At 37.5% G+C, this 18362-nt stretch overlaps 2 protein-coding genes and 1 long non-coding RNA gene across 4 annotated transcripts; 2 read left to right on the forward strand and 1 right to left on the reverse strand.

Moving 5' to 3' along the window:
• Positions 1 to 688: 688 nt before the first annotated feature.
• On the forward strand, positions 689 to 1561 carry LOC121378719 (protein ALP1-like). Its single transcript, XM_041507006.1, has one exon. The coding sequence runs from the start codon at positions 689 to 691 to the stop codon at positions 1559 to 1561; it is 873 nt and encodes a 290-aa protein (XP_041362940.1).
• Positions 1562 to 1824: 263 nt separating this feature from the next.
• Positions 1825 to 15824, reverse strand: LOC121380217. Of its 2 annotated transcripts, XM_041509036.1 has the most exons (4): positions 15678 to 15824; positions 3234 to 3421; positions 2740 to 3009; positions 1825 to 2345 (listed from the first exon to the last, which is right to left on the reverse strand). In XM_041509036.1, the coding sequence occupies exons 2-4, from the start codon at positions 3375 to 3377 to the stop codon at positions 1992 to 1994; spliced, it is 768 nt and encodes a 255-aa protein (XP_041364970.1). In that variant the 5' UTR covers positions 3378 to 3421; positions 15678 to 15824; the 3' UTR covers positions 1825 to 1991. The 2 variants fall into 2 exon arrangements, with proteins under 2 accessions (XP_041364970.1, XP_041364972.1); XM_041509038.1 differs by lacking the exon at positions 15678 to 15824 and having other exon boundaries at positions 3234 to 3563.
• LOC121380218 lies at positions 15761 to 18037 on the forward strand. The gene is made up of 3 exons (XR_005958894.1): positions 15761 to 15843; positions 17398 to 17615; positions 17918 to 18037. It is a non-coding gene; the product is annotated as an uncharacterized LOC121380218 (long non-coding RNA).
• Positions 18038 to 18362: the final 325 nt, after the last annotated feature.

Genomic DNA, 18362 nt, shown 5'->3' on the forward strand with positions numbered 1-18362 from the left:
CCAACTTCATCTGTAGAGGGACTCTCACTTTACTACGTACACATGTACTGGTACCAAACAACCTTTCTACAGCTTCTGTAAACAGACATGTCTGAATGTGTATATCAATGTGCATTGAATAATATTTCGAGAATAGAATTGTGAGTATTTTAATGAAAGAATACTCAAATTATTTTGAGGTCAACTTACCGTAATGCTATGGGAAGCAGCTGGTTTATAATCTTGTACTTTACTGAGGTACGAGCCATCTTCAAGTGAGGAAGGTGGGATAACGTGTTTAACACAACTGAGCAGAAGTACACTTCATGGCGTACTAAGCCTTCCTTTTCTCATTGTTCACTTAAAAATCCTGATTTTAGCTTGGCATTTGCTCACCTTATCACTTTATGTACTACATATGCTTGATTCTGAAGTGTGTCATCATTTTAATAGGCGTTTGAAATAACAGGAAGAGTGGTGCAAAGTGCTTTCAAAAGATGCAGGCAGATTCAGAGAACATATATCTATCTGGTAACCATCAATAGAACAAAGGTTTGTTCTTACCAATTCCTCTTTATCTCAAGAGCATCTTCTACACTGCGTGCAAAATGTTTGAAACAACAACTGTGTCTTAAAATAATTAATAACAATATTAGTTACACTGGACATTCTACGTTAGGATTATCTGTATACAATTTAATATTTCTTCATGTTGACCTTGGGATTCTCCGTTTGCCAGGCTCTTCTCGATGTCTTGGAAGCTGAGGTTATTCAGACACCAACAGAACCCCAAGAGTGGTGGCAGGTGTCAGACCGATTCCAACAGAGATGGCAATTCCCACATGCCTGGGGCGCTCTTGATGGCAAGCATATTGCTATTAAGAAACCCCCCAGATTGGGCTCCACCTACCACAAATACAAGGGGTTTTACTCCATTGTGTTGATGGCGTTGGTAGATGCGGACTACAAGTTCCGGTGGATACAGGTTGGTGATGTAGGCTCCAGTTCCGATGGGCAGATATGGAACCACTGCGAGCTGCGCCAAGCCATAGAGGACGGTGTCATCGGCATCCCAGATGCAGAGCCACTATCACACGATGATGTGGACACCCCATTCTACATCATCGCTGATGATGCCTTTGCCATGAGGACCTGGATGATGAAGCCATTCGGCCGCAGGGGTCTTGACCACGATGAGCTGGTCTTCAACTACCGCCATTCCAGAGCTCGTCGTGTGGTGGAGAATGCGTTTGGGCTCCTTGCAAACCGCTTCCGTTGTCTGCTGAGCACCCTGCAGGTGGACATAGATACAGTGAACCTCATAGTCCGGACCTGCGTAGTCCTTCACAACTTCTTGCAGGAGAGAATTGCTGATGCCCATGTGTTGGACCAGGAGAATGCCAACTACAACGTTGTCCCTGGTGCCTGGCGCGACAATGCCAACCTGCCGGACCTCCACCAACCTCAGGGTGGTAACCGGGACACCGCGGATGCGAAGCTCCAGCGCATATACCTGAAGCACTACTTTGTGTCACCGGCGGGATCAGTGGCATGGCAGGATGTCAATCTGCGCCAGTACTGAGAGTAGAGGGAGTCTAGGGGAACGGTCCTTCTAAGGACCCTTGTAAGTACCCTGGCCAGAGTGTAATGCACACATGCCACCACATCCTCCCAGATGTTTGTGTTGTACTGTGTGTTAATTGTTTGTTATTGTTTGTTTGTTTGCTTGCCAAAATAAATAAGGCAAAAATAATTAATAAAGAAAAATTTAATATTAAAATAAAGCTGAAAATAATTAAAGAATAATAAAAGCGTCAAGGGTTGAATTGTTTATTTATTTAAAAAAAGAAAAAAAGAAAAAAAAAGAAGAAACACATAAACATTAGAGCATCAGAAGTTGCTTGATCCTTCTGGGAGGATCTGGCAGGGTACTTACAATGGTCCTTAGAAGGACCGTTCCCCTTGGGTACTTACAAGGGTCCTTAAAAGGACCGTTCCCCAGACACCTGAGACTACTCAAGTGCCAACATCTCCCCAAAAGAGTACGGAGTACTGCCCTGGGGGGGTGCACTGGCAGACCTCGCCGGTGGCTGCACTGGCTGCTGCTGCGCTGGTGGCAGCTGTAAGTGGTGCTGCCAGTCTTGCAAAATCCCCTGCGCACACTGCTGTTGCTGCTGGGCGGCAATGTCTCCCTGTGGCTGCAAGTGGCGACGACTCTCAGCAGCCTTCCCCCTCTCCCTCGTCTCCCTCCTTGCCTTAACCAGACACTGGTTAACCTCCAGCTGGAAGGTGTCCCACGACTCCTCATCTAGTTTACCAGCGGCCAAGCTGATCATGCGGCCGAACGCAATGTGTGCAGTCTCCTCCTGCAATGATACAAAACAAGAAGAATTTCAACATATTAGAAAATATTTCTCAAAATTAGCTTTCATAACAAATTACCGTAAAAATTGGCAAAATATTTGGTCATAAAATTAAATTTAAGAAAATTATAATTTTAAAATTTTGGCAACAAATTAACCCCCCCCCCCCCTACTAACAATTAAAACCAAAGAATTTATTATTCCCACATTTACTTGCCCCCGCCCCACCCCCAACAAACAATTTAAAGGCAAAGATTTTTGGACAAACATTTGGAGCTACCATTCCCCCCCCCCCCCAAAAAAAAAAAAACCCACCCAACAACATTTAAATAAAATATGATATTAATATTAATATATTAATTTAATATTTTATTTTAATGTTTCAGGTTTTTTTAACCTTCTCCATGAGCTGCTGCTGTGCCTGTGTCTTAGCAGCGATACGCTCCTCGATACGCTCCATGACTGTGGAGGTAGCTGTAGCTGTAGCTGTAGCCGTCTTCCTCCTCTTGGAACAGACAGGGGTGCCGGTGCCCACTGGCTCCTCCTCCTCATCACATACGTCACCCGTCTCCTCTGTCTCCTTGCCCGTCTCCTGGGTCTGGCCCTGCCCCTCAGTAGCCACAGCGTCGAAACGGTCGGGATGACGCTGCTTCAACTGCTGCAAGAACTGCAAATATAAGATCATACATACTTTGTTTAAATATTCAGTTCAATTAACATTTCACAAATTAAAATGTTTTAATTGTGTTTTGAACCTTTTTAATTCTGTTTTAATTATCCTGTGACTGAGTTAGTCAGTGAGTCAGTGAGTGAGTCAACTAGTAATTAAGCGAGTGAGTGAGTGAGTGAGTGAGTGAGTGAGTCAGTCAGTCAGTCAGTTAGTGTACTTACGTTCACCCTACTCCTGATTGGCACCCTATATACGTGGGAAGACAGAAACGCCAACTTCCTAGTGATCCACTCCTCCCTTGGCGTGTGCTTCTTCCTCCCACTACCACTGACGTCCCGGGTGGCCTTGCCGAACGTGGACCTCATGTTGGCAAACCAAACGGACAGTCTGGCCCCAGTAGACGGGCTACCTGCAAAATATAACAAGGGGAAAATTACAAAATAATTACGCCAAAATATTACAATAATTACATAAATCAAATTGCAAACATTTTTTACTCACCATCACTCTCCACGATCTCATGATCCTCCACACACTTCTTCCAGAGCGCCTCCTTGTCTCCCCTCTTCATAAAGCCAGGGTTGTTCTTGTCGTACAGCTGCGGGTGAGCGTGCACGAACTCAAAGACAACCACCTCCTTGTGTTCAGACAGCTTCAGACCTACACGCCGGGGGGTCTTGGCCTTGGTCACCTTCTCCTGCACTGGGTCCTGGTCGAGGACAATGTCCTCGACCTCTACACCGGAGAGGGAGGTGGGTGTTGACAACTGCAGAGTTCCTAGTACCACTACATTTGGGGTCAGCAGTGAGGCATCAGCTTCTTCACGTTGAGCACCAGCAGCAGCATTCCTGCTCTGTTTGAAAAACAAGCGCACAATGGCCATTCCACGCGCTTGCAGGATTTTAGACTCCGTGGGTAGTTGCTAAATATAACGTAGTTGGACCTTCTTTAGTGTAGTCTAGCGTATTCTAGCGTAGTATAACGTACATGCTACCGTAGTCTACCGTACTCGAGCGTTGTCTTACGTACCACTCCGTACTTGTCCGTGGGCGAGCCGAACTCTTAACTAGCGTAGTCTAGCGTAGTTTATCTTACTTTAACGTGGTGTACCTTACTTTAACGTATTTATCCCTACCCTTCGGTGGCTCATCGACCAAAACCTGTCGTACCTTAACGTATTTCAACGTAGTTTAACGTACTTACACCAGGTTTGACCCACGGTATTCTATTCTACGGATCACTACGTCCACTAACGGCTATGTGACCACAGCTTAAAGAGTCCCCCAAGTATTACTATACAACATGTTTTAGCAGCAGAGCTTTTGCAAGAACAATCTGCCTGGTGTCTATCCGTCCGTCAATTTTTCATTTGAAGTTTATCTTCTCCTAGAGTTTTCATTGGATTGTTTTCAAACTTGGTAAAATTATCCGCACAAATTTTGAAAAGATATTTTGGAAAAACGTTTTTAAAATTGTTTTGATATTATATTTGAAAAATTTAAATAGAAAGATAACGTTGAACATTTTCAAACCTATCACCTAGAGTGTTGACAGAATAGTTCTGAAAATTGTCAGTAACGTGTCTGAGCACCTGGGGCAGAGCATGTTGACAGCGGTACATCGTCGGCTCATGCTTCTGATGGTACGGTGGATCTCTGGAATAATGATAGAAATCCATTAACGAATTGAAGCATGTTTAAGGTTGTGGACGTTGTGAATGTGCTCGTGGTTTTCTCGCACCCTACGACCGAACAAATCCAATAACTGCACAATACAGAACAAGTCAGACGATCTTACAAGCCAGTTTAGTGCCTCAATATTGTTCCTCTGAAGAAGTCCAGTCAGTCGTCTTGCTGAATGCTCACGTACAGTCTCCTTTTGAAACAAAACACCTGTATGCTGCTGCATGAACGGAAGGAAGGAAATGGTTTGTTTAACGATGCACTCAACGTATTTTATTTATGGTTATATGGCGTCGGACGTATGGTTAAGGACCACACAGATTTTAAGGGAGTAAACCCACTGTTTTCACTTCACGGGCTACTCTTTTCGATTAGCAGCAAGGGATCTTTTATATGCACCATCCCATAGACAGGATAGTACATACCACGGCCGTTGATGTACCAGTCGTGGTGCACTGGCTGAAACGAGAAATAGCCCAATGGGCCCACCGACGGGGGTTGATCTCAAACCGACCGCGCATCAAGCGAACGCTTTACCATTGGACTACCTGCATGAACGGAATGACAACTGGTGAAATGATTTTGTCACTGTAATGCTCGTCATTCAGATTCCCATGAATGATGAAAATAAGGTTGTTTTGTCCGATGTCATGACTTCCTGCCCACACACCATGATACTACCACCACCACTGTCGGTCACGTTCAGTGCATCAGGCGACGTTGTACCATTGTCAATGTCCAGTGTGCTCAGACACGTTACTGACAATTGTTAAGATTTTCATGTATGGACCCACAAGCACCATTTAACGACGTGACAGTCACACATTTCATTTTTTATTGAAAATCTCCAGTTACTTGTACTGACAAATGATGTCTCTGTTAAATCAAGTGTCTGATTTTATTTTGTAAGTCACGAGTTTTCTTTTATTTAAGCACATTTACCAACTTGCTAAACTTTATTTACTAAGTATATATATATATGACATGGGGCGATTACGTGACAAAAGTAATCGATTACGATTACGATTACTTAATAATATCATGATTACGATTACAAGGAAAATGAAAGTAATGATTATTATTGCGATTACACTGCCCAGTAATCATGATTACAATCATGATTACATTTTCACAAATATTAACTATTTTGGAGGTGATGTTACCAACATGAAATTGTGCACTTGATTTCACCAATTAAGTACAAATAATGGATAATTGTAGATTATTTATTACATGATTATTATTACATGTATCAAAATTATTACATGTAATTGTATTTTCAAAACCCCTCGATGGACTAGTTCAATTTATAGTTTTTCTCTTATAACCAGTGCACCATGACTGGTATATCAAAGGCCGTGGTATGTGCTATCCTGCTGCTAATGGAAAACATGTAGCGGGTTTTATCTGATGACTATGTGTCAAATTTACCAAATGTTTGACATCCAATAGTCCATAATTAATTAATCAATGTACTATAGTAGTGTCGTTAAACAAAACAAACTTTACTTATTACATGAATATTGAAAACATAGGATTATATTTATCGACAAAACGTAATTACATGTGTGTTAATTCCCAAGCTGCTAAAAGAAACCAAAGCATGCCCCTTTAATCGCCGAACTGCTCTAGATCAGTGTCACATAAAACAAGACATATAGTTTACAGTTATCGAAGGTCCGAGTTGTCAACTATGATCATTTGACAATACATCAAATCTGTTAAATGCGATCGGTTGTACTGATGCGCATGTGTGTGATATGGCGGGTGGAAGGTGTTTTTCAGAGTGCTCTGATTTTTTCAGTGTTTTAACCAAATAATTAACTGTAAAGACAATTTTAGCTCTTATGTAAACATTTGTGGAATGTAAGTGCTCGTTCTTAAGTAGTTTTTGTGTGGTTTTCTTGCCGAATGCCTCCTAAAAAGAAATCGAGGACAGGAAGTAAAGGACATCGGACAAGATGGCGGACAACGCGATACAGGTACTCAGCAAATTAATCCTTCATTATGTGTCCCAAACACACAATACCCGTTTAGTCAAATACCAGTAAACATGAACAATTTGCAGTCTCAGCAATATTCACAATATGCAGTAAACTCTGTGCAGATGGTTAACGCCCAACCCGCGTCTCCACCCCTACCCATGTCGGTCTGGATGTCGAACATTTCTACTCAACTCGAGCAGGTTATTAACCAGACTGAATAAGCTTGATTCGATTGAACTGACAGTGAATTCATTGAACAGCAAAGTCGGTGTTATCTCAAAAGAGGTTGAAGGTCTAAAGGGGAGAGTTGCAGATATAGAAACCAGTCAATAGTTCATAAGCACAACAATTGAAGAAGTGAAACAGAGTGTTAAACATATTAAACTGGATGAGATGAAACGAGATTTGAACGAAGTGCGCCAATTACTTGATAAATCGAAATCTGACCAAATGCTATTGCATGACAACATCATTGATTTGCAGTGTCGTTCGATGCGGGCCAATTTATTATTTTTTGGTATGAACGAAACCAGGCTAGAAAATGGTGCTACGGAAAATACACTGGAGATTATAAAAAGTTTTATTCGTGAAACTATGCATATCAAGAAACGGCAGGCCAAGGCCGATAGTGGCTAGATCGTGAAACCGTGAAGAAATCATCGCGTGTTTTGAAGGGATCGGACTTCTTTGTTTCGGAGCAATTTCCAAAAGAAGTAAACGACACTTGTAAACTGCTAGCTCCCTATAGGAGAGAAGCCATCCTAGCTGGCAAACGTGCAGTTATGAACAGAGACAAGCTCTATATCGAGGGAGTTCTCTTCCGGCAACCGCCGAGTTCGCGCGATTCAAGCAACACTGTTAACACTACTCACGGTACAGCTGCATCTACAAGCGGAGCTGCTGAATAGGACAGGCCGGAGAATGGTAATCGACTTCCAAATGATTTCCGTTTAAAGACTTTGACATGGAACATTCATGGTGGCTTACATGAAAAACTAAATTGTACAGAATTTGTAAACTTTTTGTGTACATACGATCTTATTTTTCTTACTGAATGTTGGATTGCTAACGACTTTGTGTTTAGCCTTGATTGGTATGAGTGTAAAGCGTTCCCCGTTAAGAAAAGAAAATATTCCCAAGGTGGTGGTATTTTTATTATGTACAAAACAAAACTCATACCTTATGTTTCAATAATTGAAAATTGTTTAGATAGCATTATTTGGATCAAATTAGATAAAACATTGAATAAGTTCAACCAAGATATCTTTATAGCTGCTGTTTATATAGCGCCTCAAAAATCTTCCTATTACAGATTAAATGACTGTGATCTGTTTATAGAATTACAAAAATCAATTGAGTATTATTCTATGATTGGGGATGTGTTTTTATTTGGAGATTTTAATAGTAGAACTGCATCTAAAGATGATTTTATTAAATTTGATGAGCCTCATGTTAGCTTACTTCATCATATAAAGATCTAATTAATTATTCTAATGACGAGGAGTTATCACCAAGAATTAACCCTGATGGAGGGCAAAATAATTATGGGTGTAAACTTTTGAACTTATGTAAAGCTACTGGATTGTGTATTGTTAATGGTAGACACTCTAGCGGTTTTGTTAATGATTTTACGTTTCATGGTCAACAGGGTTTAAGTGTTGTAGACTACTTATTATCTACTAGTAATAGGTTTTCTATGTTAGAGAAATTTATTGTATGTAACTTTAATCAGTATTCTGACCACGCACCATTGCATGTGACGTTTGCTTTGAAAAATATAGTAATGCTTAATTCAAATGTTACCTCAGTTGATGTAGATACCGATATGAGTAAACTTAGTAAATCTAGATGATTTGGAGAACATGCTTGGAAGCAATTAGAGTTAATATTGATTTATTGAATGCATGTGTTATAAATGTGGAGACAGGTCTCAGCGAGATATAGATAAAATGGTTACTGATTTTACTGATATACTTCATGATATAACGGATCCTTTTTTTAAATGCGATAAGACACGTAATTATATGCCCAAGGTTGACAATATAAAAAACTAAAACTACTGATAAACCATAGTTCAATAAAGAGTGTAGGTGTTTATACAATCAATACTTAAGGGCATTACGTATTTTTAACTCTAGAAAATCTCGTGAAAATAATGATAACTTGCATATCTGTAAAAATTCTTATAAAAAATTAGAAAGACGTCTTAAAAGAAAATATCAGAGTTGGCAGGGAAATCAGCTAGAATATTTGAGAATACATAATCCTAAAGAATTTTTTCGTAATTTCTCCAAATCCAAACGGCAAAAGTCTAACGTACCTTTATGTGAATATTTTGATCATTTTAAAGAAGTAGTTGAAACAGAGTCTAACACTTCAGGAAAGCAGGCTGAATCAGATGAGGACTTTATAAATTATGAAAGTTTATATGAACAACTAGATTGCGCAATAACTGATGATGAAATAATATTGGCGATACAAAATTTGAAACGAGATAAAAGTGCTGGTTACGATGCTATTTTAAATGAATTTCTCATTGAATTCAAAGAGCCTTTAATCCCTATCATTAAAAAAATATTTAATATAATTTTAAATTCGGGTAGATTCCCTGCTTCCTGGGGTGTCGCTGTCATTGTTCCAGTTTCTAAGAAAGGTGATACGTCTGACCCAAACAATTACAGAGTCATTAGCTTACTAAGTGCTCTAGGAAAACTATTTACTTCTATACTCAATAAAAGATTGTTAGATTGGTCGGATGAGTTTGATGTTGTTACTGACGCTCAGTTTGGCTTTCGTAGAGGAATGGGGACAACAGATGCTATTTTCTCATTATACGCTATCATTTCAAGAACGCTTGCAAGTAAGAACAGGCTCTATTGCTGTTTCATTGACTATAAAAAAGCATTTGATTCTGTAAATAGAGTAAACTATTGGGTTAAGCTTTCTAAGATTGGTATTAGAGGCAAGCTTCTTAAGGTTATTAAAAGTATGTATACATCTGTAAAATCATGTGTTACGATAAATGGATTTCGTTCTGAATTTTTTAATAATGATGTCGGTTTAATGCAGGGAGAAATTTGTATTCTTTCTATATTAATGATCTAGAAAATGAATTTATTTGTAGTTCATGCTCTGATTATGAGTTAAAGGATTTAAGAATTTTTCTATTATTATATGCTGATGATATGGTTATTTTTGCTAAAAGCGTTGAAGGTCTCTAAACAATGTTAAATACGTTACACCAATATAATACAAAATGGAGTCTCTGTCTCAATATTGCAAAAACTAAGATTGTAGTGTTTAGAAACGGTGGTACTATAAAAGATTATGAGAGGTGGTATTACAATGGTGTTTTGCTTGATAATGTAGATCAGTTCACTTATTTAGGTTTAAGTTTTAATTATAATTGTAAATTCACACCTGCTATTAAAATCATTACAGACCAAGGTCGAAATGTATGCACTTAAAAGAAATACTAAACATCTAATGTTGAATTTAATGACGTCTTTATCCTTGTTTGATACGTACATTTCAAGTATTTTGTATTACTGTTGTGAAATATGGGGATACTATAAAGCTAACTCAATAGAAAAGTTACATTTAGATTTTTGTAAGGATATTTTAAAAGTTAAAGGCTCCACAAACAATATTATGGTATATTTTGAACTAGGTATTTATCCACTGTCCTATGTACGCAACTATCGTATGCTAAAATATTGGTTCAAATTACTTAAAACAAATAACTGTATATTGCATGCTGCTTATGATGAACTCAGGTCTAAGTGTAAAAAGGATAATAATTGAGCAACTCATATAAAACAACTATTGTGCTCCCTAGGATTTTACGATTTGTGGTTAAACCAGGATTCACTAGCAAATGCTAAGTTTTATTTACCTGTATTATGGCAGAGAATTATAGATCAGTGCAAGCAAAATCTTACAGGCGTATTACAAACGTCGACTAAATGTTCTTATCTTTATAAATTCTTAGTAAAGGATATGATTTTACAGAACTATCTTATGAAATCTATTCCAGATTTGTATAAATGGTGCATCACAAAAATTCGTTTGTCTTCACATAGGTTAGCTATTGAAGTTGGACGTTATAATAATATTGATAGAATTAACAGAGTCTGCGTATTTTGTCAACTGGGGGAGGTTGAAGATGAGTTTCATTGTATATTATGCTGTCCATATTTGTACGATTTAAGAGTTTTATATATTAAAAAATATTATAGGATGCATCCATCTATGTTCAAATTAATACAGTTACTAAGTACAAATAATATTAAAGATTTGTGTAATTTAGGTAAATATCTATGGAAAGTATTAAAAAAACGTGAAGCATATTTTATTGTTACTTATTCTATTATATTCTCCTTTGGTTGATTGTAATAATGCTATGTTTATATTGTTATTCTTATTTACACCTTTCACTCGTCTTTCAACATGTTATTTGTAATTACAACTGATGAGCAGTTACTGCTCAAAGTTTGAATAAAGAATTGAATACTCTGGCAGACTCTTTGCTTTTGTTAGTCTTAATGACAGCAGACGGACAGCGCACAACCGTAATGACTTGTCTGTAAGCTTGATTGGGCAGCAACCTTAATCACTTGTCTGTAAGCTTGACTGGGCAGCCAAATCCACACACAGCAACAAGTTATTTAACATATATAACCCCTCCTTCCAAAGCATCACTACAATCGTTACAATTTTAGGTAACCATTGATATAAAGTAATATAACCCACAAATTAAAAAAGAGATTAAAAGAATAGGATATTTTTTAGTGTTCTATCGGTTCATAAAATATTTTGCTCCAGCACTTTCTTGCCACGTGACTTCTGGAGAATCAATTATTTCAGTCAACTTTTATATTAACTGATTCACTTGACAGGTAAAATGAATGAATGAATGAATGAATGAATGTTTAACGACACCCCAGCACGAAAAATACATCGGCTATTGGGTGTCAAACTATGGTAAAAGCGAAACAAATTTGATAATTAACATCAATATAAAAATTCAGCAGTTAAATTAAAACACAGTGTAAAGAACTGTGCAAAAATACAAATATCACAGATGAATCAAATTAAAATTTACAATAAAAGTCAGTATCTCGAAGAAATTGTAATAAAAGTTCTGGATGGAATCGAAAGGATTCCATCATATTTCTCTGACCAAATATATCTTTTCGAATTTCTTTCAAAAACTGACACTCCACCAAAATGTGACACACAGTCAGAGTACACTGACAGTGTTCACACTGAGGTGGAAGATCTTTCTTTAAGATAAATGAATGGGTCAAGTGAGTATGACCAATGCGGGCACGACACAAGACTATTTCATCCTTCCTACACTGTCTATAGGAGGACTGCCACTCTCCCAAGACTGGCTTGATAGCATGAAGCTTGTTCGTAACCTCACCGTCCCAATCACGTTGCCAAATCGAAAAGATAAATTGGTTGATGTTAGGTTTAAAATCAGTATAAGGCACACCAACCCTGGCATGAGGCAAATCCAAAGCAGACTTGGCAACTGAATCTGCCTTTTCATGACAGGTAAAAAGCCATAAAAAAGAATGAAATTTGGCGCAATTTTGATGGTCGTTCAAATGTGAATGATAGAGAGCTATGTATAGGTTTTGATTTTTAGTAGGCCGAGAGTAGCTCGTAATTAAGACCTCCTTCATGAACATGCATTATATACTGCAGATATCAGCAAGAGCAAATGATACAAGTTCAATGAATCCAAGTGGTTAATAGCAAAACCAACCGGATAATTGCAATTAGGTGAATGTGTGGCTTCATCCCTTTGGGTTTCATTTAATCATGGAGAGCTCCAATGTTTCCAAGTCAGATTACAGTTATACTATTATAATAGAAAACAATGGGAAGTCAGCTATATTGTCTAAACTGATTGCTCAGTGCTGCACCCAACTACAAGCACTGTTACTTGAATTGTTACCAAGCATATCAAAGAGGATTGGTTAATAGGCATGTCTTCATAAGCTTTATATTCAAATTACTTATTCATTTCCTTCTTCATTTCCGTTGAAGTTTTATAGCTTACCAGGTGTACATAACATGGTACATAATATAACCATTTACATACATAATGGGTGTTGGTATAAAACAGTTAAAGAGAATATGATAATATGTGTACAGAACTCAATTTAAAACTAAGTAACCATAGATTCACGCCTTCTTATTATTTTGTATTAATACTTTCCTAACTTACATAATTTGTTTACATTGCTAGTAGGTAATAACTTTATTACTTTAAAGATACATGTACATTGAAGGATGCTATAATAATGATTAATATATAATCATCAAAAAAAGTGCAAGTTCATAGTTTGAAACTTTAATCCTAGTGTAGTAATCACGGAAGTAATCATATATTACGATTACATTAGCAGTGTAATCGATTACAATTACACTTACATGGTATTCTCAGAGTAATCGATTACGATTACCGGAAAATATGTAATCGATTGTAATCGATTACGATTACTGATTACGATTACCACATATATATATATATATATGTATATATACACACACACACATATATATATATATATATATATATATATATATACACTTACCAGAAGCTGAAAAAAACTTGTTTTAATAATTTGGTGGCCATCTTCGATTTTGCTACCTGGCTGAGTTAGCCCACACTTTTGAGAGGGTCAGCCCCGCTAGTTTCATTTGGAAGGCTTTGATGATATGAAAAACACCTTCAAACCTTTGTTCCCGTAAATGAGTATACTCCGGTGAGCACGAGCGTTGTCCTGAAAAACAAAATGGTGTCCAGCCTGACGTGCGAAGGACACAACGATCGGTGCAATGATGTTGTCACGGTAGTACTGGCCAGTCACCCTGCCCTGAACAATATGCAGCTGGGTGTTGGCAGTCATGGTGATGGATGCTACCCCATACCATAATGAACCCAACCTCCAAATCGGTCATGAGGATGAACGCTGATGTTAACGAAAAGTGCCGTCAATTTTAGTTTTTTACAAATGACAGGCAAAAAAAACCTGATGGGACACAGAGTATGCTTATTTTCTGTCAACACCGTAATCAACAGTAATGAGATGAAAATGTGTGTTCTTGTTAAATTTTATCAACACCGTAACGGTCACCACCGTAACATTATGACGTTACAATTTTGATCAACTATCTAAATAAATATTAAATTTAATATAACTTTTCTGTGGGCCGGGCTTACCCCCCTACCCTTTCCCTTGCCTCTGGGGACTAAATCATTTTTTTTTTTTTTTAAATAAATTATAATTTTTGTATTTTTATTTTTAGACTTCCCCATCTAAATTTGCGTTAATTTTAAATAATTATATAGGTGTAGAGTAGGGATTTCTGTATTTCTTTTGGGAACGCATTCAAAATTATTAATGTCGACATAATATATTTACTCTTTTTGACCTCCAGTTTAAAATTTCAAAATTTTATTATAGTTAGTTTTTTCTTGCCCCGAGTCAGACCACCGATTATATCGGAGGCCGGACTGGGGATAGGCGTGCTCGAAACCATAGAGGTATGTGAGCACGTTTAAAACATATCTAATCTAATCAACTATCTAAATAACCATATGTTCAACATGACATAGCTTTAAATTGTACTGAGGTGTTGCTAAACAAATATTCCTTTGCACTTCTATTATTTTGGCCATTTAATTGTGTGAACATACAATAATTGCGTCCAAACTTCTATTTTCTTGGCAATTGGCAGCTTTCTCAGTGTTCCTTGTTAAAAGAAATTAAATATGTTTATGTTATTTTGCTCTTTGATGGGCTATTCAAAAATGTGAATCAGTAAATGTTCATCACGTATAAACTATTTCGAATTTTTATTAAAAGAAAACAAAGTATGTTAACACCCTAACGTGACAGGTGTTGCCAGTGTTCGAGATTAAAAAATTTGGGCAGTATCCCAGTTGGATACTAACATTTCAAAATCTGGTATCCCACCTGAGAATTTAGTATCCAACGTAACTGAAATTCATAAATAACATCGTAACAAACTTGTTCTCGTTCCCAGTCTACTGCTACGCCGTAATCGAAATCGCTGCATCTATTTGTGAGTAATACTGACATAAATTAATATTTAGCAGTAATCTATAAGTGTTTCTGACATTATTAATGATAACTCTACCTGTATCAATTTTCTGCAGATGGAGAATCAATATCTCAAATAACATTTGAAGGGAGGAAACATCCAACAAAAACAATAGCGGTTCACAGTCCATTGCTATACTGCTATTGCTCCAGTGTAGCATTAGACTGGGTACGAGTTGGGTGAGATTTTGTTACGGCATAGCATTAGACTGGGTACGTGCTCGAAAATACTGTTACTTAACTTCACCAGTAAATGACAACTTTCATTGTTATTGTGAAAAATAACAACGCAGGATTAAAAAAACCAACATCATTTTATGGTATCCCGGTGGGATACTGGGTTAGTAAAGTCTGGTATCCAAATTTAAATTCTGGTATCCCCGGGATATCGGGATAACATTAATCTCGAACACTAGTTACTATCAGACCCTGTTCCGAAAAAAACAGTTGATACAAATAATAAAATCCTATGTAAAGATTGCTGCTTGAATTTGAAATACATTCACCTGATCCCAGAATGGGAGAATGGCCTATTATATATATATATATATATATATATATATATATATATATATATATATATATATATATATATTTATATATATATATATATATATATATGATTCGTCACGAGTATTTTTTAATATGAAAACTATCAACCGAGTCTATGTTAATCGGTACCTGTTAACGAATCGAGGTTGATATTTTACATATTAAAAACACACGAGCAGCGAATTCTATTTGTCCTATAACACTAGTAAATCACAGTACTAAAGTCGCCGCCATTGGTAATATGACGTCATCACAAATTAGTTTGACATCACGCATTTTAAATCAATCTTTGAAAAAGTTACCTCAGGTACACAGGTCTTGATGGCTTGATCTTCAAGTTAACTCTCCCCAAATTAGCAAAAGGATGGCTTCGGTGACTTCAATCAAAACAGTACAAAGCTCCTTTTCAATATTGACCCTGATGTTCTGGACAAGACCCCAATAAACAACACGGCCATCGAAGGACAGGTAGGTCGCATCAACTATGAGCACAAGTTTAGAGGAACGAAGGGACTTAAATCTGCATCATCATTAAACGTCAAAGCTCAGTTATGAGCTAGTCAAGTTGAATGCAGATGTACTCAAAGAGTATAGAAAGATGTCCAAGACAAACGAGCTGATGAAAACATGGAACGAAACAGAATCAGATAGTATATGCCAGAGTCTCCAAGAAAGAGTATAAGAACTTGAAATCGACAAATGCCGAAATGACGATCTAACTTAATTGAAGGGCATGGGTGGCCATTTTGTTTCTACGCCAGAAGTTGAGGAGTATGTGAAATTGATTCATAGCAGATATACACTCGACTGTACTATGATGTACTGTATGCTCGACACGGCTGTCTTTCTCTGCCCACGCCCAGCGACATATTTCGACTCAAGCGTGCCTACAAAAACTTGAGTTTGGAGGAATACTGTACGGTGGAAACAAATGTTTTAGCTACCTGGATGGACTTTCTAGCTGCGCTGGAAACGTTGGTACAATAAAATACCAGGTGTACCAGTAGAAAGCACATCAGACTTACCCTGATCGTAGAACTTCTACCCCGTTTATCTGCCACACTCTGACAAAGTTACAAACCAAACTTAGCTGTATATATATTAAATACATAATCTTATTGCCCCTGGACCTTACAAAGATCATTATTGCTACATATTAAAGAAATTAAAAGCACAATTATTAATAAATAGGACTTGTATCTGATTTATCATATGTCCGGTATTTCGCGTATTTTGGTTCATTATCTTCAGGCCACATGTACATAGGGGTTAAGATGAGAATAAATAAAAATCCTTTTGGGATATGTTTTATGGTATGATGTACCATCTTTTTGAAGGAGGTTTTAAATTTTGTTAGATTATCCCCCTCCCCTACTTGTAAGCTCATCCACAACAACACATTACCTAGAGACCTTGCAAATTTGCATGCCATTATTAACCGGGTTAATACATATACAGAACCTCACATACGTTGTTTGAGCTTCCTATTTATTACACGAGTTTATTTGCGAAAGAACATATACCACGAGACTGCGTAGCGGTCGAGTGGTATGTTCTTTAGCAAAATATGTGGTATGTTCTTTTGCAAAATAAACGAGTGCAATAATCAAGAAGCGAAAACAACGTATGTGAAGTTTTGTATTTATGACATACATTCTTTTATATTTTACAAAAACGTTTTTTTTTAATTTAAGGTCATAACACTTTGTTAAATCTATTATCGAAACTCTGCGGCAGCCTTGTGTAATGATTCAAATACGATGTGACGTAATGTGTAAATCATGTATGACGTCAGTAAATAAAAGGCGCTAACTGAAGTAAAAATAAAAAGGGAATTCCCCATTTTAAAGTTCCGGTCCAGATCGCACATATGTGCGATACAAAATAAATTTATCACTATGGTAAGACTGAATAGATATGTAATAAACTAAATTATTACATGGGTTTATGACATGGACATCATGGGTAAGTTGTAGGATAAATGTATTTATTTGTTTATTATTTTTTAAACGTCTATTTCAGGCAATGGTGCTGTGAACGTAGCACTTGGGAAGCCCGCCGCCATAAGCTCCCTGCACTTAATATCGACTACTCAAGGCGCCGTTATGGGGATACTGGCGTTCAGAATTATCGTACATGTTCCATCACCGACCCAGCTGACACGACACCGTGGTGGATGGTGGACTTACAGGGAACATATCGGGTTGATACCGTTCGGTTATCTGTTGTACTCTTCCCACGTAAGTTAACAGTTCCGTATATACAGGAGCACTTAAATTGTTTTATTTTTTTCAGTTGTCCCATGCCACCCTCATTAGACACGACCCTGAAAAATAAGATGCTCTTCGTGGGGAATGGCAAGACTGGTTTTACCCTTGATTCATGAATTGAATGGATTGATTTATTTTATTTATTTGTTGTTATTATTATTATTTATTTATTTATGTTTTTGTTTTGGGTGGGTGGAGGCGTGGGGATGGTTTTTGAGCAACATAGTGTCGTTTTATTTAACGATGTTTCCTCTTTATTTTTTTTAAAACAGAGTTTGGACTGAAGAATTTCCTCGTTGAAACATTTAGACAAAACCCAGGAAAATGTGCTGCTGCTGTTGTCGAAGTTTGTTTAAGCTACACTGGAGAGGTTATGGCCTCATCAGCTACCAGGAGCTTTCCGAGTGACAAGCCAGCTACAGAACGACACATCCCCTTATGTGAAGTTGAAGTGCACGGTATACTTACAACCGGTATGAACTATCTTCGTTTTTAGATAAACTGTTCCTAATAGTGTGTGCGCGTGCGTGTGTATGTATATGTGAATGTGCTCTAGTGGTGTCGTTAAACAAAACAAACTTTTTTTGGTAATTGTCGGGCACTTATCGTATTGTCGTATGAGACGGCCCCTGGAAGACGGAATCACCGAGTGGGCGATCATGTGACGCTACGTCACGAAATAGGTCAGTGAAGTTTGACGAAAGCTTAGCTTAATGT

The sequence above is a fragment of the Gigantopelta aegis genome, chromosome 8 (genome assembly GCF_016097555.1).
Source record: "Gigantopelta aegis isolate Gae_Host chromosome 8, Gae_host_genome, whole genome shotgun sequence".
Classification (NCBI taxonomy): Eukaryota; Metazoa; Mollusca; class Gastropoda; order Neomphalida; family Peltospiridae; genus Gigantopelta; species Gigantopelta aegis.

Coding starts and splice junctions, on each gene's coding strand:
- LOC121378719 (XM_041507006.1), top strand. CDS start 689: ATGTTGACCTTGGGATTCTCCGTTTGCCAGGCTCTTCTCGATGTCTTG.
- LOC121380217 (XM_041509036.1), bottom strand. CDS start 3,377: ATGAGGTCCACGTTCGGCAAGGCCACCCGGGACGTCAGTGGTAGTGGG. Junction 3,010..3,233: donor CAATCAGGAGTAGGGTGAAC/GTAAGTACACTA, acceptor TTATATTTGCAG/TTCTTGCAGCAGTTGAAGCA. Junction 2,346..2,739: donor AGCAGCAGCTCATGGAGAAG/GTTAAAAAAACC, acceptor GTATCATTGCAG/GAGGAGACTGCACACATTGC.